Source organism: Bubalus kerabau, chromosome 5 (assembly GCF_029407905.1).
Source record: "Bubalus kerabau isolate K-KA32 ecotype Philippines breed swamp buffalo chromosome 5, PCC_UOA_SB_1v2, whole genome shotgun sequence".
In the NCBI taxonomy this organism is placed as follows: domain Eukaryota; kingdom Metazoa; phylum Chordata; class Mammalia; order Artiodactyla; family Bovidae; genus Bubalus; species Bubalus kerabau.
Window position 1 is genome coordinate 112,940,309 of NC_073628.1, and position 27,365 is coordinate 112,967,673.

The 27,365-nt window shown below is 45.6% G+C and overlaps 1 protein-coding gene and 1 long non-coding RNA gene across 2 annotated transcripts in view; one reads left to right on the forward strand and one right to left on the reverse strand.

The window, feature by feature from the left end:
* Positions 1–4,687: 4,687 nt before the first annotated feature.
* LOC129653252 (astrotactin-1) overlaps positions 4,688–27,365 on the reverse strand; it is a 117,701-nt gene continuing 95,023 nt past the window's right edge. Inside the window, exons 14-16 of the mRNA XM_055582746.1 lie at positions 25,102–25,202; positions 12,757–12,940; positions 4,688–5,664 (exon numbers count right to left, since the gene is read on the reverse strand). Of these exons, the coding sequence (XP_055438721.1) occupies positions 5,427–5,664; positions 12,757–12,940; positions 25,102–25,202 (523 nt within the window). The 3' untranslated portion in view covers positions 4,688–5,426. The remainder of the gene's footprint in view (positions 5,665–12,756; positions 12,941–25,101; positions 25,203–27,365) is intronic.
* On the forward strand, positions 16,082–20,711 carry LOC129653258 (uncharacterized). Its single transcript, XR_008715020.1, has 3 exons — positions 16,082–16,204; positions 16,541–16,711; positions 20,109–20,711. It is a non-coding gene; the product is annotated as an uncharacterized LOC129653258 (long non-coding RNA).

Genomic DNA, 27,365 nt, shown 5'->3' on the forward strand with positions numbered 1-27,365 from the left:
GACCTCTTCAGCATGGTGGCCCCAGCCCGGTGGCCTCCGATTACCGCTCCAAGAGCAAGAGTTTCAGAGAAAAAGGCAGAAGCCTCAAGGCTTTTTACGACTCAGACTTGGAAGTCAGAGCGTTCCATGTCCATCATCATCTATTGGTCAAAACACTCATAAACCTGCCCAGATTCCAGAGGAGAGGCAGCAGAATACCCTTCTAGACAGGAGGGGTGTTGAAGAATTTATGGCTGTTTTTTAAAACTGCCAGTCTTCATCTTATTTTAATAATTCCCGCTTGTGCACACAGACCAGAGCACTCACAGTCACTTTTCAAAAGGGCCGACAAATGCCCAGGCACTAAATATCCGGCTTTTAAAGAATTGAATCATGTGTGTTGATGGCAGCACAAAGAACATCTATATAAAGTTACATCGTAGGGAGGGGTTGAAAAAGATTGAGGGTTTTGCGCTACAGTTCATTACAGCCAGCCTCTCCCAAGTGCCTATAGGTAAGAACGCGTCAGGCAGGGCCTCCTGCAGTATTATTCTTAGATGCCCAATGTATAAATATCACAACTCCCACAGTGTCCTGTCCATCTCTGTCATAGTTCTTGTCACCCTTGTAAGGATGGGTTCAGTGTTTAACTTTTCCTATAAATGCCATACTCAGTGCGGTAGAATTAGCTTGTCTAATCAGCAGTGTATTCCCTGTACTGCACAGTGTCTGAAATACAGCAGATGAGCAATAAATACATTTTATTGGCTAATTATTTGGAGATGGTGGTAGAAAGAAGACGAAAACTGCTAGTATCTAACAATAAGCTTATAATTGTCTATGAAGGTTTAACTTTTTCCCTATTTAGGTTGATGGGCTATAAGGCTTATGTATATAGGATCTAAAGGCTTCCCAGGTGGCCCTAGTGGTAAAGAACCTACTCACCAATGCAGGAGAGGTTAGAGACACAGGTTCAATCCCTGAGTTGGAAAGATCCCCTGGAGGAGGGCATGGCAACCCACTCAGTATTCTTGCTAGGAAAATCCCATGGACAGAAGAGCCTGGCAGGCTGCAGTCCATAGGGTCCCAAAGAGTTGGACATGACTGAGTGACTTAGCACGCACACATGTAGAATCTAAAGCATGACATTTAAAGCTTTAATATTAATAATTCCTCAGTTGGTCCGATCAGATTACCCTGATTATTGAAAGACACAGGTAACATCCACACATCCAACACTTACTAACAGCTTAGTTTATTATTTAGTTGATTATTCCATTTGTATAATCATACAATGATTCTCTTTTAAACAATACTGCTATACCTGAAGTTGGTCACACTATATCTCCCTTCCTTCTATAGTAGTAAAGTGGTTTTTTTCCACACTCAGTTTTTTTTAACAGAACATTTTCAAATATCAAGAAGTACGATGAACTAAAAATAATGAATGGAGCAAGCTCCATGGAAAACGATTGCACACTCAGTTGAAGGTCTAATCCCGTTACCGTGGGCCATGTCCATTCATGAGGAACCCCTGGGGGGGTCTCGTGGGAGCTGGGGCTGGCAGCGTGTTGCTGGGTATATAAGTGACTCCCTAAAGACCTGTTTGGCAGCTTGGAGAGTTGAGGTTTAATACTGGCCCCATCCATTACCTTTCTAGTCAGAATGGGTTCCTCCCACTGGGCAGTGTTTCGGACTGTGACTGCAGGGGCCTTCCTTGGGCAAAATCCTCCAGTGAAATCCTCGGGGGAAGCTCACGCGCTCTCCTGCTCCATTCATACTGACCTTATCTTAACTTGAAAGTAAACGGGACCCAGGCATAGGGGCTGTGTGTGCAGTGTGTATGTGCGTGTACAGTGTATACAGTTTGTGTATATGATGTGTGTTTCTGTAGTGCATGAATAGTGTGTGTATACTGTATATAAATATAGTATGTCTTAGAAAGTATATACGGTGTGTGTATTCTCTGTGTAGTGTGTGTTGTGTATGTACAGTGGGTATGCAGTGTGTGTACATAGTGTGAGTGCCTATGTGTAGTGTGTATAATATATATAGTGTGTGTGCACAGGGGCGTGTGTACCTATTGTTTGTATTTGTGTAGTGTGTAAATAACGTGGTAATCTATAGTGTGTGTGTAGGATGTACATATGTACAGTGTATACAGTGTGTGGATAGTGTGCATACATGTGTAGAGTGTGTACAATGTACATGTAGTCTGCACTGTGCTGTGCATGTAGTGTGTGTATACTGTGAAGAGTTTATAATGTATGTAGTGTGTCTGCATGTGTGTAAACACTGTGTGTTGTGTGTGCCTGTGTATGTGTGTATATACTGTGTAGAGTTTGTAGAGTGTGTCTGTAGTATGTGCACACTTTATGTGTGTGTGTGTGTGCAGTGTGTATGTGTGTAAACAGTCTCTGTTGAGAGTGTGTGGTGTGTGTGTACTGTGTGGAGTGTGTACAATGTGTGTGCAGTGTGTGTATATAATGTGTAGAGTGTGTGTTATGTGTGCGTATGTGTTGTGTGTATATATATATATATACTGTGTCGTGTGTGTGTGTGCGTGTGTGTGTAGGGCACAGGGGACACTGAAGGAGGAAGAGGCTCGCAGAGGCAGAGGAAGGGGTTGAGGAGGGTCGTAGGCAGGAGAAGCAGACAAAGATAAGGAGGGACCTTGTTGGGGGGGCCAGGAAGAGGGAGGGAAGTATGAGCCTGCTTCATTTCAGTAACACACAAGGAGGGGCAGGAACAAGGAATGGTGGTCCTAATGCCACTCCCTGGCCCTGCCCCAGCCCAAGATAGCAGCAACCCGGACGTCCTCTCGTTGGCTGTGCGGAACCCCTGTGTTTTCTGCGCAGACTTGAATAAAGAACCGAGACATGGCAGCAGGGGCAAAACCAGGCCTTCCCAGGCCCCACCCCATTGGCTGGGGTCCCCCCTCTGCTGCCTGTACCCCTTCCTGTCTGGTCAAGGTGAGACACTGACCCTTGAGGCGTTTCACTTGAGGAGTGTCTCGGGGTTTTCTGCCTACCCTTGCTCTGGAGGTGCATTCCAGAGCTTGATATAAAACCTTTCCACCTTTCTGTGGAAAGAGAGGGGTGTGAGGTCACAGGCTCGCTCCCAGGCACCAGCGAGGAAGACTTGTGACCCGCCCTAAGGTCCCAAAGGGCACCCAGCTGCAGGGCAAGGGTGCCATGTCCCCTCCCACTGCACCACACTGCGGGCACATCTGTGCCAAGGAGGCAGGGGCCAAGGAGAGCAGGGCCCCGGGCAATACTGAAGGCAGTGCTGAGGAGGGTGAGGGCTTACAATCCTGTGCTCTGGAGTCCAGAGCCTGAATTCATACGGTACCTCAGGCAGGTAAGAAAGAGTAGCTGTGAGAATCCGCTGTAAGTAAAGTGCTTAGAGCAGTGTCTGGCACACAGTAAGCACTCAATAAATGAGCTCTGTCATTCTAACCGGGCTTCCCAGGTGGCGCTAGACCCACCTGCCAATGCAGGAGACACAAGAGACGCCAATTCCATCCCTGGGTCAGGACGATCCCTTGGAGGAGGGCATGACAATCCACTCCAGTATTCTTGCCTGGAAAATCCCAAGGACAGAGGAGCCTGGCAGGCTACAGTCCATGGGATCACAAACAGTCAGACACGACTGAACCAACTTATCACGCATGTCATTCTAACCATTTAGAAAAACATCAATAGGGTTCAACAATGGGCTTTAAAGATTCTTGTCTACTTCCTGACTATTCCCTTGTGTTTCTAAGTGCAGAGTCCTGGTCAAAGGCAGGGTGGCTGAAAGTGTGTGTTCAGGCCTCTGAGGTGCGTGTGTGGGGACAGTTAAGGCCGTTGCTGGTCCACAGGACCCTGCAGAGCTCTTTCTGAGGGGCTAGGTTTCCCTCTGGTTGGGCACCTATTCATGCCAGTGCTAATGCTCAGGGAACCAGGCAGAAACAATGACCTGATCTTTACCTACAGGCAGGGGAGCTCACCTACACAGCACTGCTAATGCTTCTGCAACTAGAGGGGGGTGAAAATGGTGGAATTCTCATCCAGAGAAATGACTTTCAAAACTAGCAACATAATTAAGGAAATCTGGCAAAGGTGTGTGGGGGAGTGGATGGAAGGGTTTTTTGAGGGGTAATAATTTCAGTTCATTACAACACTGCCATGGAGGTCTGGAGCCCACCTGACCAAAGCAGGCATCAGCCAGGACTGGTCTGTGCAGGATAAAGGCTGTGGAGACCACAGATTCCAGGTGTGTGATGTGTACTGCTGGTCTGGAGAAGCTCACCCTGGAGGTGCTGCAGTTTTTAAAAGAAAAAACTATACTTTTATAGTTTCAGTCCACAGAATGTGGACTGTTAACTAGACTCCCAGGTAGACCGCTCCACGGGTACATTATGTTGCCTCTTAAAGATCATATTGTTTGGAGGAGGAGAGGGCAGAGTTCTTCTGGAAGGAGATTTAATTCCAGTCCTGTCTTAAAAGGTTGTTATTGTTCAGTAGCTCGGTCCTGTCTGACTCTTTGCGACCCCATGGACTGCAGCACACCAGGCTTCCCTGTCCTTTACCATCTCCCGAAGTCTGCTCAAACTCATGTCCATTGAGTCGGTGACACCATCCAACCATCACATCCTCTGTTGTCTCCTTCTCCTCCTGCCTTCAATCTTTCCTCCCACCAGGGTCTTTTCCAATGAGTTGGCTCTTTGCATCAGGTGGCCAAAGTATTGGAGCTTCAGCTTCAGCATCAGTCCTTCCAATGAATATTCAGGATTGATTTCCTTTAGTATTGACTGGTTTGATCTCCTTAAAATAAGGGAGGACCCAAAAAGCCAGGAGGCCCACGGGAGCCCATAGTGGAGGCTGAGCTCACCTGTGAGGTGTGAAGAGAGCAGTCGGAAGGCCTGGGGGAAAAATCACAAGACCCACAGAGCAGCCACCTTCCCAGATTTCTTGTCGCTCTCTGTGAGCAGAGATTAGGTTCCCAGCATGAGAGCTTCCGGAGGACATGTGAGAGTACGGCCTGAAGCTGTTCTGACAACTTTCTGGCCTCATCTCTGTCGCTAGTTGCACGGGACTTAGGAACTCAGCATAAGTGGCCAACCAAGTGGCCCTTTCACGAGAAGCATGGCAGAACTCGAGCATTCTGATAAACCTCTTGGACAAAAAATGAACAAAACAAACTAACTGCAAAACAAGCCCCAAAGTAACCCCCTAAAGAGAAATTTATGAAGCCCTGGCTAGCAGGCTTACTGACCACGCAGATGGAGAACATGATACCAAAGAAGTTCTGCAGGGAGCAAGGGTCACCTTCTCCCCGGTTTAGATGTTGCTTGTGGAGGTTTGAATGTTCCATTAAAAAATATTAAAAATCCGCACGCCAACCCAGACATTCCCCTCCTCTCTCCTGCTTCCTTTTGGCAGCCACTCTCTGACATCATGGCACTAGATGTCTTTGCTGTCCCCATAATCGTTATAGGGGATACTCAGGGTCTGCTCCTCGCACGTCTTCCTGAGGTCCCGGCTGAGCTCTGACCAGTCAAGTCCATAGGGCTTGATCTCGCTGTAGCGGCAGCCCAGGTACTTGAGGGAGCTGCGTCGCAAGCCTATCTTGGGTTCCTGGAGGAGTCCATTGCACCAACCGCTGAGGTCTCCAAGCTGAGAAAGGATGAGGCCAGCTTTCCTATGGAGCAAGCACAGAGGATGCTTAAGTTAGAAAGACGAGAAGACAGGAAGGACAAATAGTGTGAAATTGTAAGCTCCAAGAGGGCAGAGCCCAGTCTGTTTTGCTTACTGTTCCATGTTTAATGCTTAGAAACAGGGGCGGGCGGGTGGGGGGAACTTCCATAAATGCTCATCAAGAATGAGTGAATGTTCGCAGCAGCACCTTTTACAATAGCTAGGACATAGACACAACCTAAACGTCCATCCACAGATGAATGGATACATAAATTGTGGTACTTATACACAATGAAATATTACTCAGCTATAAAAAAGAATGCATTCCAGTCAGTCCTAATGATGTGGATGAACCTAGAGCCTATGATACAGAGTGAAGCAAGTCATAAAGAGAAAGACAAATATTGTATATTAATGCATGCTTACTTATGGAATCTAGAAAGATGATACTGATGAACCTATTTGCAAGGCAGCAATGGAGACACAGACCTAGAAAACACATTTATAGACATGGGAGTGGGGGTGGAAGGAGAGGGTAGGACGAATGGAGAGAGTAGCGTGGAAACATACATTACCATATGGAAAATAGATAGCAAGTGGGAATTGCTGTGTGACACAGGGAGCTCAACCCAGTGCTCTGTGAAATGATGCCCTAGAGGGGTGGGATGGGGTGGGAAATGGGAGGGCGGGCTCAGGAGGGAGGGGACATATGTATACCTGTGGCTGACTCATGTTGATGTATGGCAGACGCCAACACGATATTGTAAAGCAATTATCCTCCAATAAAAAAATGTAAGTAAGAAAAAATGAATGAGTGAAATAATTAATTAATAAGGCTGGGTGAGCAAAGTAGGGCACCGAGATGAAACAAAGAAACAAAACGCAATGAGGACAAATAAGAAAAAATGACTAATACTTTAGAAATTTATGCCCTCTTAAAATCGTAGAGTTGTCAGTTTCGAAAGACAAGTCAGATCAATTTACTTTAAAGCCAGTAATTTATCATCATTAAATGACAAACATAATATGTTTGACTGGATATTTCCCTTTTCAAGGCTATTTCTGAACTGAGTAGAAGCAGCCAATATATTGCACTCGGGGGATATCAAGTGTAACTAATTATGCCTGTCTGAAGGTAATTATAGTGTGATAAGGGCGCCAACAATAAAGTCCTCAGTGCATACTGACACAGGGTCATTCTTTGGGAAAATGCAGACTCTCAGTAGCACACATCACCTAATTAATCCCCAGGTGAGTGCCTGCTCTGATTTGTAATCCCCCTCCAAAGTCAGGAGGCCCCCATCCAAAGAGCAGGAAGAAAAGGAGGTGATGAGACAGCACCTGAGCTGTTGCAGATCCAGAGAACCAGAACCAGAACCAGAGAACCAGACAGAGGAGGGCAAGGTCTCCCCAGGTTCACAGATGCTAGAAAGGAGTGATCCCACCGGGCTAAGAATAGAGTGTGGGATCCTGCATGTAGCCCGGGGAAGCTGGCTGTCACCACGATCTTGTTAATCGGTGTATAGCTTCTCCCTGGCCTCCACTTCTGATGTTAGAGACAGGACCCCCTGATAGCCAGTTCTCAGCCCACACTGGCTTTGACTCTGAACACTTAGGAATAAATGAAGGAATGGGGTCCCCTTCATTTAGCTCTGTTCTTTCCCTTCTTCCAAAACCCACGGGTGACCAGAGACCCATGAAGGAATAGTCTCTTATTCCAACAAGCCCATGCAAAGCTGTAAAATCTGTTCTGGAAAGCTCAGGGAGCAGGACCCCTTGCGGTATTTACATGGGAGGAATCATCTCTTTTCTAATTTAGTCCACAACTCTTTCCAGAAACTGGAAGTTTACACGTTGAGTTTAGAATGAGCTCTCAAGAACAAGAAGCACGTTCATTTCAAGCCTCTTCTTCCGTCCTGGCTCTGAGCACAACAGGGGTGAGCTCACCACATTCCTAGGAGGGCAAGTGAGGGATGGCAGGGGGATGATGTTGGAGGCAAGGTATTGAGCTGCGGCAGCAAAGTCAAGGGGCCGTCGGAGTGTGAGGTCATCGGGGGCCAGTTGCATTTTCTCCCACTTCAATGGTGGGTCAGAGAAAATCAAACAAACACTCTGCCCACTAAGTCACATCTTATTCAGATTGTCTCTCCTCTGCCCATCAGCCTCTGCCATTTGGCCAAGCAGCCTTTCCAAAAGCCGTCAGCAACAGGGTCTTTGGTGGCCTTCCTATTAATCTGTCCTGCTGCATGTCATTAGCTGCTGACACATTCTTGGGAGGTGGATGAAGGGCGAGGGAAGGAAGACCGAAGGGCAGCCTCTGCATCTGCATCATCTTGAGGAGATGGATAAAGGAACACATCTAGCCATTCTTTCAAACAAATGGATTCAATTAGCCCATGGAGTTTTGTGGCTTTTATCATCACTTGCTTAAAAAAAGAAAATAATTAATTTGGGTCTGCCCTTGACTATCTCAGAGCCTGCAGCTTTCTTCTTTCTTAAGAGTGAGGCAACCAATGCTGTCCTCAAGATAGTTCAACTCTCAACTCAATCTGGAGGCCCCCGTGAATTTGGATGCAACTGGATTGAATTGAACCAATCCTTTCTCCTTGCTTGCAGGACACGTGTACCCACCAACCCTTTTCTATTCATTCTCACAGCTAACTCCAAAGTGGGTTGATGCATCTCAAGGCAAGAGACCTGTTGTTTCCTGTGGTTCTCCTTTGGATCCATAACACTGAAAAATAAAATTTTATTTTCCATGGGATAATGAAACTACAATTTCCCCCTAATATTTAGCCTTGAAAACCCAATATTACACATGAGAGAATCTTCTGGGAAGAGTTTTGAGAAGAGTGTCAAGTCAGCAGCAGGCCTTACTTTACAGTGAAATCCACTTTTTTTTCCCCTGCTCACTTTCATTAACCAATTTTCCTTCTGACTCTTGAGTTACAAGAGAGAAATTTTAAAAGCAATCCATACTGTCTTCCATCGAGATGATGCATGCAAGGTTAGTGCTATTCAAATTGTGACATTTACGTTTCCTGACAAAGAACTGCATATATGCACACTCCATAAATGTCAGAGAGAAGAAGGCAGGGAGCAGGAAACTGAAAGAAAAGCAGCGAGCACGGAGGGAAAGGGGGACAGAGCTGGAGAGAAGGGATGATACCCATTATGAGTAATAATGAGGGCAGGAGTAAGGGTAAGGTATGGAACAAGGAAGATATTTCTTAATATGTATTTACTTTCTAACCCAGGGTTTGCTGTTTACCAAAACTGAGACAAAACAAATTAAAAGGCCCTTATATAGTGCTGTTTGCATCCCATCCATAGCCATGGCATCTGTTTACCCAAGGACTATCAACCTTCATAAATTTCAGGAAATAGTTTATGGAATGCCAAAAGATTCTTCCTGATCTTACACATAAAATCATTTTATTTTAGGAAGATAATCCAAATTCTCTCCTTCCTTCAAAAGTAAGAAAATAGGTGGTGGAGGACAGATGTCCTACATGAGGGTCTCCTAAGAGAGTTTATAATTTCAGGTCACAAGAGGCACCCTGAGGCCGAGTCACCCTTCAGTCTGATGAGAGGCCAGATGGTTGGGATGACCTCTGGGTGATACCTTTGTTCATCTCATTGGCAGGACAGCAAGAATTCTGAGTGCCAGAGGATACTACTATGTTGATTTTCTTCATTTATTTTCTCCTCTTTTTCTTTCTCTTCCTTCTTCTCTCCCCTCCTTCTTTCCTTCCTTGCCTTATTTTTGTTCATTTATGAACTCCTACATAGTTTGGGAACATATAAGTCGCAACATTCTACACGAAAAGCCTCTTCACTGTGTCTATCTGAAAATTCCATTATTGCCAGGGAAATCTTCTCTTCTCAGAGCAGCAGTACACAGCTGTGATGAATGGAACAGATGAAAGGGGACTCTCTACACATTCCCCCCATTCCTCTCTTTCCAAGAACTCTATCTGCGTTGTTGTTTTTGTTCAGCCGCTAAATTCTGTCTAACTCTTTGCAACCCCATGGACTGCAGCATGCCAGGCTTCCCTGTCCATCACTATTTCCTGGAGTTTGCTCAAATTAACGTCCATTGAGTTGGTGATGCCATCCAACCATCTCATCCTCTGTCACACTCTTCTCCTGCCCTCAATCCCAGCATGAAGGTCTTTTCCAATAAGTCAGCATCAGGTGGCCAAAATATTGGAGCTTCAGCATCAGTCCTTCAATAAATATCCAGGGTTGATTTCCTTTAGGATTGACTGGTTTGATCTCCTTGCTGTCCAAGGGTCTCTCAAAGTCTTCTCCAGCACCACAGTTCAGAAGCATTAATTCTTCAGCACTCAGTCTTCATCACAACTCAACTCTCACATCCATACATGACTATGGTCCAAATCTCACATACATACATGACTACTGGAAAAACCATAGCTTTGACTATATGGACCTTTGCTAGCAAAGTGGTATCTCTGCTTTTCAATATGCCATCTAGGTTTGTCATAGCTTTCCTTTCAAGGAGCAAGCATCTTTTAATTTTATGGCTGCAGTCATCATCCACAGTGATTTTGGAGCCCAAGAAAATAAAATCTGTCACTGTTTTCACAATCCCCATCCATTTGCATGAAATAATGGGACTAGATGTCATGATCTTAGTTTTTTGAATGTTGAGTTTTAAGCTGGCTTTTCACTCTCCTTTTTCATCCTCGTCAAGAGGCTCTTTAGTTCCTCTTTGCTTTCTGCTATTAGAGTGGTATCATCTATATATCTAAGGTTGTTGATATTTCTTCCAGCAATCTTGGTTCCAGCTTGTGAGTCATTCAGCTTGGCATTTCACATGATGTAATCTGCACAGAAGTTAAATAAGCAAGGTGACAATATACAGCCTTGATGTAATCCTTTCCCAATTTGGAACCTGTTCGTTGTTCCAAGTCCGGTTCTAACTGTTGCTTCTGCATAAAGGTTTCACAGGAGACAGGTAAGGTGCTCTGGCATTTGCAATTTCTTTAAGAATTTTCCACTTTGTTGTGATCCACACAGTCAAAAGCTTTAGCATAGTCAATGAAGCAGAAGTAGAGATGCTTTCCTGGAATTCCTTTGCTTTTTCTATGATCCAACAGATGTTGGCAATTTGATCTCTGGTTCTCCTGCCTTTTTTAAATCCAGCTTGTACATCTGGAAGTTCTCAGTTCACATGCTATTGAAGCCTCACTTGGAGAATTTTGAGAATTACCTTCCTAGCATGTGAGATGAGTACGATTGTGCAGTAGTTTGAACATTCTTTGGCATTGCCTTTCTTTGGGATTGGAATGAAAACTGACCTTTTCCAGTCCTGTGGCCATGTTGAGTCTCCAAATTTGCTGGCATATTGAGTGCAGCACTTTCACAGCATCATCTTTCAGTATTTGAAATAGCTCAACTGGAATTCCATCACCTCCACTAGCTTAGTTTGTAGTAATGCTTCCTAAGGCCCACTTGACTTCACATTCCAGGATGTTGGGCTCTAGGTGAGTGACCACACTATCTTGATTATCCAAGACCTTTTTTTTTTTTATAGTTCTTCTGCATATTCTTGCCACCTCTTCTTAATCTCTTTTGCTTCTGTTAGGTCCTTTCTGTTTCTGTCCTATATTGTGCCCATGGTTGCATGAAATGTTCCCTTGGTATTTCCAATTTTCTTGAAGAGTCTCAAGATTTTCCCTTTCTATTGTATTCCTCCATTTCTTTGTACTGCTCACATAAGAAGGCTTTCTTATCTCCACTTGCTATTCTCTGGAACTCTGCATTCAGTGGGTGTATCTTTCCCTTTCTCCTTTCTCTTCTCTTCTTTTTCTCAGCTATCTGTAAGTCCTCGTCAGACACCACTTTGCCTTCTTGCGTTTCTTTTTCTTTGAGATGGGTTTGGTCACAGCCTCCTATACAATGTTGTGAACCTCCATCTGTAGTTCTTCAGGCACTCTGTCTACCAGCTCTAATCCCTTGAATCTATGTGTCTCCTCTACTGCAAAATCACAAAGGATCTGACTTAGGTCATGCCTGAATGGCCTAGTGGTTTTCCCTATTTTCAATTTATGCCTGAATTTTGCAATAAGGAGCTGATGATCTGAGCTACAGTCAGCTCCAAGTCTTGTTTTGCTGACTGTATAGAGCTTCTCCATCTCTGGCTACAAAGAATATAATCAATCTGATTTGGTATATATAACCTATCTCTGAGTTATATAACCTAAAAGCAGAGGCATTGAGTATTAGGAAGTTGTGGCCTCGGGGCCATGGTAAGTTGACAAACACTACATTATCCTAACTTTGGCCAAGTTAGATGCCAGGGTGGGTCACTGGCTATCCCTACTCTGCCTTTCAAGAGAACACAGAATTTAGCTCAAAATATATCTGTACGGACTACCCTGGTGGTCCAGTGGTTAAGAATCCACCTGCCAGTGCAGGGGGCACCAGCTGGATCCCTGGCCCAGGAAGATCCCACATGTCACGGGGCAACTAAGTCTTTGTGCCAGCACTACTGAGGCCCGTGCCCTAGAGCCCGTGCTCCGCCACAAAAGAAGCCACCGCAAGAGAAGCTCACGCGGCGAGGAAGAGCAGTCCCTGCTCTCTGCAACGTGAGAAAGCCCTCACAAGCAACAAAGATGCAACGCAGCCAAAAATAAAAATTAACTGATCAATTAATTTAAAAACTAAATCTGTATATGCACATAACACATGCAAAGTTCATATACAATGAATTTTTTGGATAACCCCTTCAATAAAATTTCTAATTTTCTTTCAAAAGACTAACCTTTTGGTTCCTACAGATTAGCCTTTGGAATGCTGCATCAGCATGATAAAGAAGGGGTAAAACAGCTTAAGGGCAAAGGTTTTTTTCAGAGTTCAGGAAATGCATTCATGACTTGACTCCTTAATACAGCTTATCCATAATGAATCTGTATGAACTGAGCTGCCTAAAAGCATGGGACCTACTTCTCCAGGCACCTAAGCTCATCCAGGATATCTGCAAATTCATGAAGGCAGTATTATAGTGGAAGAGGTACAACGTTTCCAAGAGCTGAGGTCTAGAAAAGAGACGATGAAGTTTATTGATTACCTGGGGCCCAATTCATCCTCACACCGCCAGGTGAATTCTCCAAAACTCTCATAATGCTGGTTATAGTGGTAGAGGACTCGATGGAGAGTGGGGGAGCCCAGATCCAGAAGCGTGTTGTAGGCTGTCTGCTGCTCCTTCCCACTGGTATAGCCATTGAAGAGATTGTAGATCTTGTCTGCTATTTCTGACAAGGGGAGAAAAGGCACATCAATAAGATTTTATATATGTGTGTGTCGGGGTGTGTATGTGTGTGTGCATGCACGTTAAGTTGCTTCAGTTGTCTGACTCTTTGTGACCCTGTGGACTGTAGCCCTCCAGCCTCCTCTGTCCATGGGGCTTCTCCAGGCAAGAAAACTGGAGTGGGTTACCATACCCTTCTCCAGGGAAGTCTTCCTGAATGAGGGATTGAACCAGCATCTCTTAGGAAGCCCATGCTGCTGCTGCTGCTAAGTCACTTCAGTCATGTCTGACTCTGTGCGACTCCATAGACGGCAGCCCATCAGGCTCCCCCGTCCCTGGGATTCTCCAGGCAAGAACACTGGAGTGGGTTGCCATTTCCTTCTCCAATGCATGAGAGTGAAGTGAAAGTGAAGTCGCTCAGTCCTGTGCAACTTTGAGTGACCCCATGGACTGCAGCCTACCAGGCTCCTCCGTGCATGGGATTTTCCAGGCAAGAGTACTGGAGTGGGGTGCCATCGCCTTCTCCAAGAAAGCCTATATATATATATATATTTATATACATATAAATCACTTTTGTGTATATATATATAAATGATTATAAATATAAGCATGTATGTGTATATATGCATGTAAGTGTGTATTTGGATATATATGCATGTGTATATGTGTGTGTGTTTGATACTTAAAGAATACTCAACCTAAAGCCTGGAGAAAAGTGGTTTGAGTAATTTACTTTATTTCTGCCCCATCAAGTTTCAGTTTTCTCTTCTATAAAATGAAAGGCTTCAAACAGAATCACTCTAAGGTGAACTGCAGTGATAATTTTCTTTGTCTTCACCCATGTTTCCTAAAAATACAGAGCCGGAGGCAAAAGCTCATAGATTGATACTTTATTGGCAAATGCAGTCCCAGGGAAGCAGAAGGGAGGATAGAGAGAAATGAGGCAAGAAAGGAGGCAGAGTAAAATATTAGAAATTGCTCTAAGGAACTCATGGTGGTTTTGCAGGAGAGGATGTATGAAGCTACCTGGTTCCCACCAGTTCCTCCACAGGGAGAAAGGAAGAAGACTTTACATCCAGCTCCCATCCAGGATCAGTCCACTGATCTTTCACACTTGCCCCTGGGAGACATTAACTCCCCTGCACCTCTAGGCCACATAGCTTGGGTACAAATGGGATTCTGCATAAGCGGTGTGGAAGCCCTGAGCAGTGGGGAGCAGCATGTGGCTCAGGGATGAAGTGAGGCACGGCCAGGTCATGCCTCCAGCTACATGAAGACCTGGAGCGGCTGCAGTGCCAAAGGGAACCTGACCCTGTGGCCACAGGAATGCAGGTCCTCTGCTAGGGCCACCCAGACAGCTGGGAAGGCAAGCTTGCGGTGCTGGATCTGTGCTGACATGTACATTGAATCCAGTGCGTTCTGCAGTTCCAAACGAGTGATCTTTTGCTTTAATTTATACCCCTTAGATTTCTGCCTCCAAGGTATGCATTGATAAGCCCAAAGTTAGTGATGTGGCAAAGTGGCAGTGAATTGTGTAGCCTTGGCATTCTTTCTTGTGGAGCTCAAAGCACTTTATCATTAAATATTTTCTCATTAAACCTGTCAGAAAGGACATTTGTTCACACTTCCTTCCTAAACAGCTGGGAACTGAGATCTGGAAAGCAATGCTTTGTCTTGGACCCAGAGTTAAATCTGGGGATGGAGAAACTAAGTTCTACAGGCTTCTGAGTCAGACTTTGCCCACTTGACCCCCTGTTGGCCAAAAAGCCCCGATTCCTTGTCAAAATTTCAAATGAATTCAAGGCTGCTGGTAACGACAGAACCATCATTGTTCGAGTTTCCTGGGTTGGAACAACTAAAATTTTTACCTCTGCCCAAACACTGCAGTGATTTCATTTTTTATTCTATCCTGCTCATTGTCCAGGAGCCAGATATTACTTCTTTAGTGTCCTGAGTGGCCAGAATAAGGCTAAGTAAGTAAGTGAAGTCGCTCAGTCGTGTCCGACTCTTTGCAACCCCATGGACTGTAGCCTATCAGGCTCCTCTGTCCATGGGATTTTCCAGGCAGTAGTACTGGAGTGGATTGTCATTTCCTTCTCCAGAGGATCTTCCCGAACCAGGGATCAAACCCCGGTCTCCCGCATTGTAGACAGACACTTTACCGTCTGAGCTGCCAAGGAAGTCCAGAATAAGGCTAGACACTGTAATAGATTAAAAAATGTTAGCTCAATGGGTGAAATTCATGACTTTGGGAGTCATTTGAATCTACTTTGGGGGAGAGTTTCTGGTGATGGATCTCCAGACCAGGTTATACCAACCCATTAGCAGTTAAACCCTTGTAACCAGCATCTTTAGCTGCAATAAAAATAATTTTAGTCCAGAAATTCATTTGGATTTTCAGGACTTTAAAATTATCAGGTTGTTAAAATAAGATCAAGAAATAAAGTGGACAGTGATTTACACTATAAAGATCTCTGGTATTTATTACATATTAATAGAATATAAAGAATATAAATACAATTATATAGATTATAAAGAGCTCTGGTATTTATTTGTTAACAGCCTATTGATTGCCAAGAACGTTACACCTGTGAATTCTAATCCTCACATCAGCACTGCACAATGATTATGAATGTTCTTGTCCTACAAATGAGGACAGTCACAGAGCCCAGGTTATCTGCCCAAGGTCGCATAGCTGGTGTGGGCTGGAGTCAGGGTTGAAAACATTATCTATCTCCCATTGTTCTTTTTGCATCAATGCTCAGGGGATGGTAGTGTTTAACCAATTTAACATGCAGGAGGCAGGGTCTTGGGGAATGTTTTCTGGAGTGATTACTTCTGGCAGAGGACATTTCCCTGGCTGACCCATAGATGCTACATGAGAAAGAGTTGAGTCAATATGCAGGAAGTCTGTCATTTCTGCAGTAGAAATGGAAAGAAGAGGGACTATCCTAAGAGCTGTGCTATGTTCAATGGGAGACAGGGAGTGTGCAGTTAGAGAAGAATGACCAATAGAGGAAAACGCATGTGATAAGATCAGGGCCCAGAGAGGGAGGTCTGGGGTTCCTTCTCCCTTTTGCTGATGTCAGTCTGTTCTTATTTCTAGTGATGAGACATAGCATCCCAGGCTCCGGCCCTGGTGGTGACATTCTGCTGAGGAACAGTGATGACGAGAAGGTGTTTTCTGGCATATTTACTATTCTCCCAACACAACAGTAATATCCAACTAGAGGAGGCCATTAGCATCAGCATTTGTGTCCGAGACCAGGTGAGATAGGCCCAGGTTCCATGATAAATCTCCTGAAACCAAGGTAACCTAACTCCAGGGTGTGCTTAAAAGCCTACATCAGTAAATGGGATGCTATATTCAGAAAGATCTACATGCTAGGCTTCTAGAGACTGAGTATTTCTGGCTCTTCCTAGCTCCACTGAGGGAATTTATGGATATTATTTCATTAGTTTTCATAGCATCTGAAGAATTCACTAACTCAAAGAATGTTAAAGACTCTAAGGTATTTTTGGTTATCATTTACCCAGCTTTCAGCTTCCCAGAAGTCTTGAGCTATCCGAAATACATATGGGTCTTTCCTCTCTTAACATGCAGGGTGTTCAAGAATAGTTAAAATGCCAGTGAAGAGATGGCAACATGTCAACATATGCAGCCTCATCACAAAAAAAGAAAAAAAAAAAAAGAGAGAGAGAGAGAAGGGAGTTAAGAACTCTTGGGCAGCAGAATAAATCAACAGGGTTGGGACTAAAGGCCTCAGACCCAAAGGTATGGTTTTAGAACAGGCACCATAGCACCGCATGGAGTTGGGCTCCACTGGCTGTGTGACCTTGGACAAGTTACTTAACCTCTTTGGGTTTTAGTTTCCTTGTTTGTTCATTGATGATCAATAATGCATATCTTCCAAGAGTATTGTGAGGCTAAAAGTGATGATGAATGTAAAGCCTTTCTTTTACATGATGTCTGGAAGGAGCAAGTACACATTTACTGACTCATTGATTCATTCTAAAACATTTTTAACTGAGTGCTTACCACACACTTGACATTTTTCTATGTACTTGGGCTACATCAGGGAGAAACTTTGATAAAAGTTCTCATTTTATGATACAGTCTGGTGGTAGGACACATTCAGTGAAGCAATAGACATAATATATAAGTAAAATACGGTGTGTTAAAAAATAAAGCAGGAGAAAGAAGACTGGGAGTGCTGGATGAGGCACTGCAATTTTAAATATGAGGGAATCACTGGAAAGATGACAATCAAGCTGAGGCTTGGAGAAGGGGAGAGAATGAGCTGGGGACATCTGGGGCAGAACAGACCAGGGAGAGGGAACACCAGCACAGAAGCTCCCCAGATATGGTGGGCAGCAGATCTGAAATACGTGGATCACCCATGGTGTTTGGAAGTGAGGGAGGGAGAGAGCTGGACAATACTAGATATTATTTTTAAAAAATCACTGTTACTGGTTCTCTACTTGATCATGTTTTTCCCAGTGCCATGAGACAGAGATTGAAACACAGGGCAAGAGCGGGGCAGGGGGAAATAGTCTTATTTAAATGAAAAGGAGTGACTCCAAGGGCAGGAGGGAGCTCTCTTATCCCCCAGCAGTGGTTGCTCTTTTTACTAAGAAATAAGCATCCTGGAAAGCATCTATCCCTTCTGCAATGGCTTCCTTGGCTGCTGTGATGAAAGTCTCCTGAATGGAGGTCCTAAGTCATCAGTTTCATTGTTTTGGTGGGGAACTACCTAAAACCCCAGTCTGTCCCCGCACTGATGTAATTGACCATAGAATTCCATATGAAAACTTGAGGACCATGAATCCCAACTGGCTTTTTATCTTTGTCATTCTTGCATGCTGTGTTTAGTCACTTGGTCGTGTCCGACTCTTTGCGACCCCATGGACTAGCTAGCCCACCAGGCTTCTCTGTCCCTGGGGATTCTCCAGGTGAGAATATTGAAATGGGTTGCCATGCCCTCCCCCAGGAGATTTTCCCAACCCAGGGATCAAATCCAGGTCCCCTGCTTTGCATTCTTGCTGCTAAGTCCCTTCACTCGTGTCCGACTCTGTGCGACCCCATAGACGGCAGCCCACCAGGCTCCGCCATCCCTCGGATTCTCCAGGCAAGAACACTGGAGTGGGTTGCCATTTTGTTCTCCAATGCATGAAACTGAAAAGTGAAAGTGAAGTCACTCAGTCGTGTCCAACTCTTCGCGACCCCATGGACTGCAGCCTACCAGGCTCCTTCGTCCATGGGATTTTCCAGGCAAGAGTACTGGAGTGCGGTGCCATTGCCTTCTCCGATTCTTAGCACTGTCCAAACTGCAAAGTCCCTTCCCCCGCGTCCTCCAAGTCTGTCTGTCCCCTCCCCCACCTCTCTCTCTCTATGCTGCTCTGTGCTTCCTTCACACCAGGGATTCTCAAACTTGAGAATTAAACTTGATTCACAGCCAGGAAGGCTTGTGAAAGCCCAGGTTTCTGGTTCCCACTGGAGTTCCTGATCCAGTAGGTCTCAGATGGAACCTGAGTGTCTGCATTTCCAATGAGCTCCCAGGTGATGCTGCTGTTGCTGGTATGGACCACTCTTTGACCACCACTGTTCTATACTAATTCATTCTCTCAAAACTTTCTTACTTCCTCTGGGACCAGCACGGTTACATGGCAACCAACTCTCCCTTTGCCCTTGACCTTGGCACACTCTTCCTTCCCTCCATATCCCTATGATAGCTGAAACCTGCAGAAGGCCCCTCCCCCAGATGTCTGTGTGTCTTCCTTCCTCATCTGCTTCCCAGCCCACTCTAGTTGAAATTCTACTCTCTGCAGCTCTTAAACCATTCCCCTGCTTGCATGTCTCCATAACATATGTCACTATCTGACACAGTATTTATTTTCCCAACTTGTTTTTGGTTTTTTGCTTTGTCATCCCTGCTTAAATATAGTCTCCATGAAGCAAGGGATTTTCCCCCCCTAAAGTCTAAGTCAGATATTTAGGAAGGGCTTGAAATAAGCTGTTTTATTTGATAAATTCAGAAATCTGATTACAGAATTCTTGCAAATAGATTCTGAGCCTTGTTCCTTTTGTTTCTTTAGCATCTAATACCAGGGTGTGTTATTAATGAATAAATGGCTGTGGAAGTAGCAATGAAGAAATGTATAGGACTTATGCTTGGCATCAGGAGAGGAGGATGGATGCTGGAGGAAAGATGGATCAGAACTAGCCTTTGCTTAGTGAAGAACTCCTATAAGGCTGCACCCCAAACCTAGAGACTAAGTTGATCTTATTACTGAACATAGCCTTTCCTGCTAGGAGAAGGGTGGTTTTACTGGTAGAAACTTATTTGGTCAAAGGCTTTACAGTCATGAGGTTCTAAAATTCTTCATAGAAGAATTCCTAGTTTAGGAAAATGATCATATAAGAAATAGAGTCTGGCTTTCTGTTAGATAATTAGGAGCTGAGGTCATGCTCTGGGTCACTTAAAAGGTAATTCCCATTTGTTACTAGTTGTAAACTCCACTCAAGTGAGTTATATTTATGATCACCATCTGGGTTTGAAGAAGGCAAAGCATTTTTTTTGGGGGGGGGTGGGGATAACTGCTAGGCCAGTACTAATTTGCAAGGATGCCCTTAATTAGTCCAATTCATTAATCTCCACACCTGCCCTGTGCAGGACTCCTTCCTGGCTGAAGGATAACGGGACCTGGGAACATTACTTCATTCTCTCAGCATTAAATTGCCTCTTGTGCTCTCAGCTAGGCTGCTGGGGTTTCAAAAAGTCTTCTTTGCCAGGGAGCACAAATGATCAGAAGCATATTTTGATATGCTTTGGGTACTAGAATTAACACAAAGAAGCCCCACAGAGAAATAGTACAGGGGTCTCTCCCTGGCTGATTACTCTACCTCGTGTACATGCTAAATTGCTTCAGTCGTGCCCAGGTCTTTGTGACCCCATGGACTATAGCCTGCCAGGCTCCTCTGTCCATGGGATTCTCCAGGCAAGAATACTGGAGTGGGTTGCCATGCCTTCCTCCAGGGGATCTTCCTGACCCAGGGATCAAACCTGTGTCTTTAATGACTCCTGCATTGGCAGGTGGGTTCTTGACTGCTAGTGCCACCTGGGAAGTCCTACTCTTTATTCCAGAGTTGCTCTATCCATCTCTTCCTGCAGGTGGCATTATGAGGCATCTCGCCTACCTGCTGATCACCCATTGATGTCAACCAGCCCACTGCCTACTCAGCAAGGAAGTCCAGGGTGCCTGCCACTGCCAGCAAGGACACTGGCAAAATCTCCAAAACAGAAAGAACTGGGGCTGACCCTGCTCTGGCTTGGAGTAAGAAATCAACAGATGATAAAGTAAGGGTGCCGTGGGTCCTCCCCAGTCTCTCATTTAAGGATGTTCCACCTCAGATTATGCTTTCATCATGGAGGGATATCTCAGATGTTCAAAACTCATTCTGTCTACACCCTACAAGCCAGGCAGCACTCACTCCAGAGAGAAGCACAGTGGTCTTATACTTAAAGGTCTCCAGTCAGCTGTAACACCTCAGTGAAGACCAACAGTCCTGACAGGGGGAATTATTTTGATATATAGCTTTAAAACTATTTTCGAATAGAGTTCTTCTCTTTATTAGTATTGAGAGACAAAGGAAGGTTTTCTGTCTTTTACATAATAACCCTCTAAATATATAATCTAACATTATAAGCAAAATGGGAATTACCACAGGATAAGAGGGAGGAGGGATAAATTGGGAGATTGGGGTCGACACACACTAGTATATATAAAATAGATAATGAATAAAGACCTACTGTATAGCACAGGGAACTCTACTCAATAGTCTGCAATAGCCTATATGGGAAAAGAATCTAAAGAATGGATCTATGTATACGTATAACTGATTCACTTTGCCTTACACCTGAAACTAACACAACAGTGTAAATCAACTATACTCCAATAATTTTTTTTAAAGTTACATAAATTTACTTATTGAACTCTGAGTTCAGTTCAGTTCAGTTGCTCAGTCATGTCCAACTCTTTGTGACCCCCATGGACTGCAGCAGGCCAGGCCTCCCCATCCATCACCAACTCCGGGACCTTGCTCAAATTCATGTCTGTTGAGTCGGTGATGCCATTCAACCATCTCATCCTCTGTCGTCCCCTTCTCCTCCCGCCCTTAATCTTTCCCAGCATCAGGGTCTTTCAAATGAGTCAGTTCTTCGCATCAGGTGGCCAAAGTATTGGAATTTCAGCTTCAACATCAGTACTTCCAATGAATATTCAGGACTGATTTCCTTTAGGATGGACTGGTTGGATCTCCATGCAGTCCAAGGGACTCTCAAGAGTCTTCTCCAACACCACAGTTCAAAAGCATCAATTCTTCAGTGCTCAGCTTTCTTTATAGTCCAACTCTCACATCCATACATGACTACTGGTGGTCTGGTATTCCCATCTCTTTCAGAATTTTCCACAGTTTATTGTGTGTGATCCACATAGTCAAAGGCTTATTGAACTCTCACTGGAAACTAATTACCTAGGGCATCATAGTCCCCACTCCATTTTACAGAGTAATAAGCTGAGGCATGGAGTGAAATAACCTGCTCAAGGTCAAGTAGTTAGATGGCAGAGCAGAAACTTGACCCTGCGTGGTCCGACTCCACAGTCTAAGTTTTCTGGAACCAGTTGGTTAGCATGCTGCTTTCTGAGTGTTAGGGACACCATTGTGAGCAAAAAGAGACCAGAACTCTGCTCTCAGGGAACTCACTGACTAATGAGGCAGACAAGCATTGAATAAGGCATTATAATAACAAACTGAGATAAGTGTTCTGAAGGAAAGAAACACAGTACCATGAGGGCATCGAGCAGTGGCCCTGGAGCCCTGCTCGGAGCAGGGACGCTTGCTCAGGACTGTAGACTGAGATGAGTTGATCAGTGGAAGGGGTGGGGCTGGAGCACACTTGAGGTCAAAAGCCCAACGTGGGCAGAGCCTCCATGTTGGAAATGATGTGTTGAGGTACTGAGAGAGGCAGTGAGGCTTCAGAAAATACAGAGATTGCTGGGGAGCAGGGGCAAGAAGAAGCCGGAGAAGTGGGCAAGGGCTCCTCTATTTAGGTCCTAATATGCCTGATGGTGGCTCAGATGGTAAAGTGTCTGTCTACAATGCAGGACACCTGGGTTCGATCCCTGGGTTGGGAAGATTCCCTGGAGAAGGAAATGGCAACCCACTCCAGTACTCTTGCCTAGAAAATCCCATGGACGGAGGAGCCCACTGCAGGCTACTGCCCATGGGGTCACAAAGAGCCGGACACGACTGAGCAACTTCACTATGCCTGATACATATTTTGATCTTCATCAGGAAAAGAATGGAAACCCATTAAAGGGTTGTAAGATGAGGCATTAAAATGATCAGATTTCTGTGTTGCAAATAACTATGCTTTTAGCATGTGATGCATGTTTAATGAGGCAGTGAATGAAGGTCCTTCCCTTTCAGAAGTTCTAAAGTGCTACAGCATCAGGGATCCTAATTAAGTAGATCTAGGGTTTCCCTTGGAGAAGGCAATGGCACCCCACTCCAGTACTCTTGCCTGGAAAATCCCATGGACGGAGGAGCCTGGTGGGCTGCAGTCCATGGGGTCACTGAAAGTCGGACACGACTGAGCGACTTCACTTTCACTTTTCACTTTTATGCACTGGAGAAGGAAATGGCAACCCACTCTAGTGTTCTTGCCTGGAGAATCCCAGGGACGGGGGAGCCTGGTGGGCTGCCAGACGTCTATGGGGTCGCACAGAGTCGGACACGACTGAAGCAACTTAGCAGCAGCAGCAGCAGCAGCAGCAGGGTTTCCCTAGAAGGCAGAAGAAGAAGAGGGCAACAAAAGATGAGATGGTTGGATGGAATTACCAATTCAGTGGACATGAAACTTGGGCAAAGTCTGAGAAATACTGAGGGACAGGGAGGCCTGGTGTGCTGCTGTCCATGGGGTTGCAAAGAGTCAGACACGATTTGGGGACTGAACAACAACAACAGGCCTTCTCTGGTGATCCAGGGGTGAAGAATCCACCCTGCAACAGGAGACACAGGTTCAATCCCTAGTCCAGGAAGATCCCACATGACTCAGAGCAGCTAAGCCCACAACTGCTGAGCCCAAGCTTTAGAGCCTGAGAGCAGCAACTACTGAGCCCATGTGCTGCAACTATGGAAGCCTGCAAGCCCTAGAGTCTGCTCCACAGCCAGAGAAGCCCACACACCGCAGCTAAAGAGCAGCTACCGCTCTCTTCAACTAGAAGACCCAGCGCAGCCAAAGTAAATAGATGAAATATTTTTAAAAATAAATAAAGTAGGTTTAGGTCTCTCTTCCCAGTGTGACTTTGCATCACCATGGCATCACCTCTTGAACGTTGTGGGATTATGTCAACTCATAACCAACTTGAGGCAGCTGGCATCATGTGCCACAGTTAAGGTGATTTGAGGGGTACCACAGGCCAGCTTGGCAAGAAAACTTCTCTTATCAAAAACCTGTGCAACCTAAACTTCTAACATCAGTCACCATTTCTGTTAATATGCACATGCTATTGTTAACCCTTATGGCAGAAAGTGAAGAGAAACTAAAAAGTCTCTTGATGAAAGTGAAAGAGGAGAGTGAAAAAGTTGGCTTAAAGCTCAACATTCAGAAAACGAAGATCATGGCATCTGGTCCCATCACTTCATGGGAAATAGATGGGGAAACAGTGGAAACAGAGTCAGACTTTATTTTTGGGTGCTCCAAAATCACTGCAGATGGTGATTGTAGCCATGAAATTAAAAGACGCTTACTCCTTGGAAGGAAAGTTATGACCAACCTAGATAGCATATTCAAAAGCAGAGACATTACTTTGCTAACAAAGGTCTGTCTAGTCAAGGCTATGGTTTTTCCTGTGGTCATGTATGGATGTGAGAGTTGGACTGTGAAGAAAGCTGAGCGCCAAAGAATTGATGCTTTTGAACTGTGGTGTTGGAGAAGACTCTTGAGAGTCCGTCCCTTGGACTGCAAGGATATCAAACCAGTCCATTCTAAAGGAGATCAGTCCTGGGTATCCTTTGGAAAGACTGATGCTTAAACTGAAACTCCAATACTTTGGCCACCTCATGCGAAGAGTTGACTCATTGGAAAAGACTCTGATGCTGGGAGGGATTGGGGGCAGGAGGAGAAGGGGACGACAGAGGATGAGATGGCTGGAAGGCGTCACCAACTCGATGGACATGAGTTTGGGTGAGCTCCGGGAGTTGGTGTTGGACAGGGAGGCCTGGTGTGCTGTGATTCATGGGGTCGCAAAGAGTTGGACACGACTGAGCGACTGAACTGAACTGAACTGATTGCTCCATTAGCAGTCCAAGTGCTAGCACATATTGGTAGTTGATCAGATCACTTTAACTAGTGCCAGGGCCCTGCAGAAGGGGTGCCCAGCAGGGTAAAATCCTGGTTGTGGAGGGAATGTAATAAATCTTAGAGCAAGGGACACTATCCAGACACCAGGAAGCTTCATGAGAAGCAGCAGTCAGAAATGTGCTATTTATATAATGGATGTTGACTGAAAACCAACTCTTCCTAACTGACAAGGGCTCATTCTGGTGCATTGATAAAGGACAATTCTTTACCAAAGAACTGATCCATAACAATTCCAAAATACAGAATGAAGATTTCGACACATCTTTTGTAGGAGGGAGTTATACAGCAATGCATTCTAAATCTGTAGTCTTCCTTTACTGTAATTCAAAATAACCTTTCAGATTACAAAAAAAAAAAAAAAAAAAACAAAACAGGAAGAGGGTAAGTGAGCTGAGGAGCATCCTGAGGGCAGAGGTCATAGGTACTAAAGCAACTGGTGTCACGTCCCTAAGCACTTGGTGTACTGCTATGTGTGGCTGGGGCCTTCACCAGTGTCTGCTACGTTCCCTGACTCACAGGCCATGTGGAATACCGGGGCACAATGCAGATTTCCACACCAGAGGCAGAGGTTGAGGAGTTCCTGCAAAGGAGTTGCTCCACTCCTGAGCCTTGAATTCTCCCCCTTCCCCACTGAACTCCAGACTGTTCTGTCTGACTCCCTTGCTCCCTCTTTCCCCATGGCGAGGGAAGGTCCCCGGAGCATCCCTCAGCAGACTCTGCTGGCCTCCGTGTCTCTTACCTTGAGCTTTGACATCATCCACCACGGGGCAAGGGGTCTTCACAATCACATCACTTGGCCTGGAGCGTCGTCCTGTGTTGTCCACGCCCCACAGGGTGAACCTGGCAGGGAGAGGAGGGCATCAACAGAGAGAACTCACCGGGTTCTGGCTGACAACCCAGGCTTGCCCAGATGGACGGGTTTCCCCTGGCTGCTCTTGCCACCCAGTCATGCACTTACCACCATCACCCAGGTCATAAAGTATGCAGTATAGCGTCTTTTACTACTTGCTGGTAGGTCCTGGGCTGTCATTTGCTGTCTTGAGGATATTGCATGATAGCAACCATCATGGCACAGGGCAGTGTTTCTCCAAGTAGGGTCCCCAGACCAGTAGTATCACCAGGGAAGTGGGTAGCAATGAAATTCCTCATACCCCATGCCAGACCTACTGAATCAGAAACTCTAGGCATGAGGACAAAATCTGTGCCATGACAAGCCTTCCAGGTGACTCTGATGCCTGTTGCCGCTGCTGCTGCTAAGTCACTTCAGTCATGTCCAATTCTGTGCAACCCCATAGACGGCAGCCCACCAGGCTCCCCCGTCCCTGGGATTCTCCAGGCAAGAACACTGGAGTGGGTTGCCTGATGCCTGTTACATCCTGACAACTACTGAGCTGAGGAAAAGAGCATGCATCTACAGAAACAGATGGTCTGATGTGGGTCTGAAACCTCTACTTCCTGCCATGTGGAGTTGTAGTTAACACCTCTGAGCTTTATTTTCCCTCTCTGTGAAATGGGGATGATAATAAAATTGCTTGCAGATCACTGTGAAGATGAAACGGGATAATAAGGCTCAGAAACACCTAACGTAGTACCTGGAGCCCAATGACACGACTATCAATTCTGTTCTGTCCATCTTGTGCTCAGTTGAGGTTTTGTGCCAAGCACTGAGGACAGTTTTCCTGAAACAGCCAGAGTCAAGGGGTCCTGACTTGCCTGTGACTGAACCCTCTATTTCCTACATGCAACTCCTTCTAACCCATGGAGATGCTACCAGCCATGGACCAGGAGGCCAGAGTGGAAACCTTATGATACCCCTGGCAATGAGAAGATGTGGTTCTAAGAGCCCCCTCCACCCATCAGCACACACACACACACACACACACACACACATACACACTCACCCCAGAAAGAGGATAAAGACCCGGCCATCAAAGGCTGAATGTAAAATGTCCCCCTCGGGTGACGGAGCTGGATGCAGAGGAAAAAGCAACACCAGGCTCTGCTACTCAGGGAGGAATTTGAATATAACCATGAAGATAACCCCTGGTGTCAGTGCCCAGGGCCTCTAACAACTAATCTAGGGAGTCTAAAGCAAATCATTAACACTGCTTTTCTTGTCTCTTTCTCTTTTGCTGTGTCTCCCTGGGAGGTTGCATTTATTGGCAAGTCTGGATCTTCTTTCCTCTGGGCAGAGCTGCAGGGAGGAAGAGAGGTGAAAGAAGAAAGAGGCCCCGAGACAGAGGGGCTTGGGTACCTGTTCAGGTAAATGAGCCTCAGACAGCTGAACTGGTGAGGCAGAAAAGAATTGGAAATTGCCTAAAGACTCTGCCAGGAAATACACGAGTCTCTCAGCAGAGAAAAGACAGCCTTGCATCTACCCGCCGAGAAACCCGGGAAATGGTCAGTGCTAAGAACCTGTGTGTCCTGATGTGCTGTTTTCCCTCCCTCTGTCCTCCTCAGAGTCTCATGCTGGAATCCCACCCCACCAGCTGTGCAGGACCGCCCCGCCTCTTTGCTTTCAATCAAACAAGGGCCAGGTGCGTGGCTTTCCCATCTTAGGTGTACACATGACTCCATCAATTCTACTGCCCTCTGCTTCTCGCCTTGCTCCTTAGTTCAGATCTACCACCTTGCCTGGTATTAAACCCCTCTGCCACCCTGATCCAAAACCCAGGGGCTGGCTGCCCTTCTCCCCAACCATCCCTCCCCTCCTAGATCTGAGCCCTTGGCATCCAGGCCCACACTCTGGGCTGCCTGGATCCCTAGCAAATGGCAGCCCCCAGAATTTTTCATCATTCCTTCTAGACCCTGCAACACACAAACACAAACCTCTTGCCACCATTTCTAGAATTGTGACTGAGGCCACCAAACCTGAATCTGGCACATCTGATCTGCCCTTCTGGTACCTGCTCTGTTTCCCAGTCTTATCCCCACAACCCGGTCTCAGGCCAGGTCCACCTTCCTTCTCTGCCCTTCAGCTCTAGATCATCTTGAGCTGTTTGT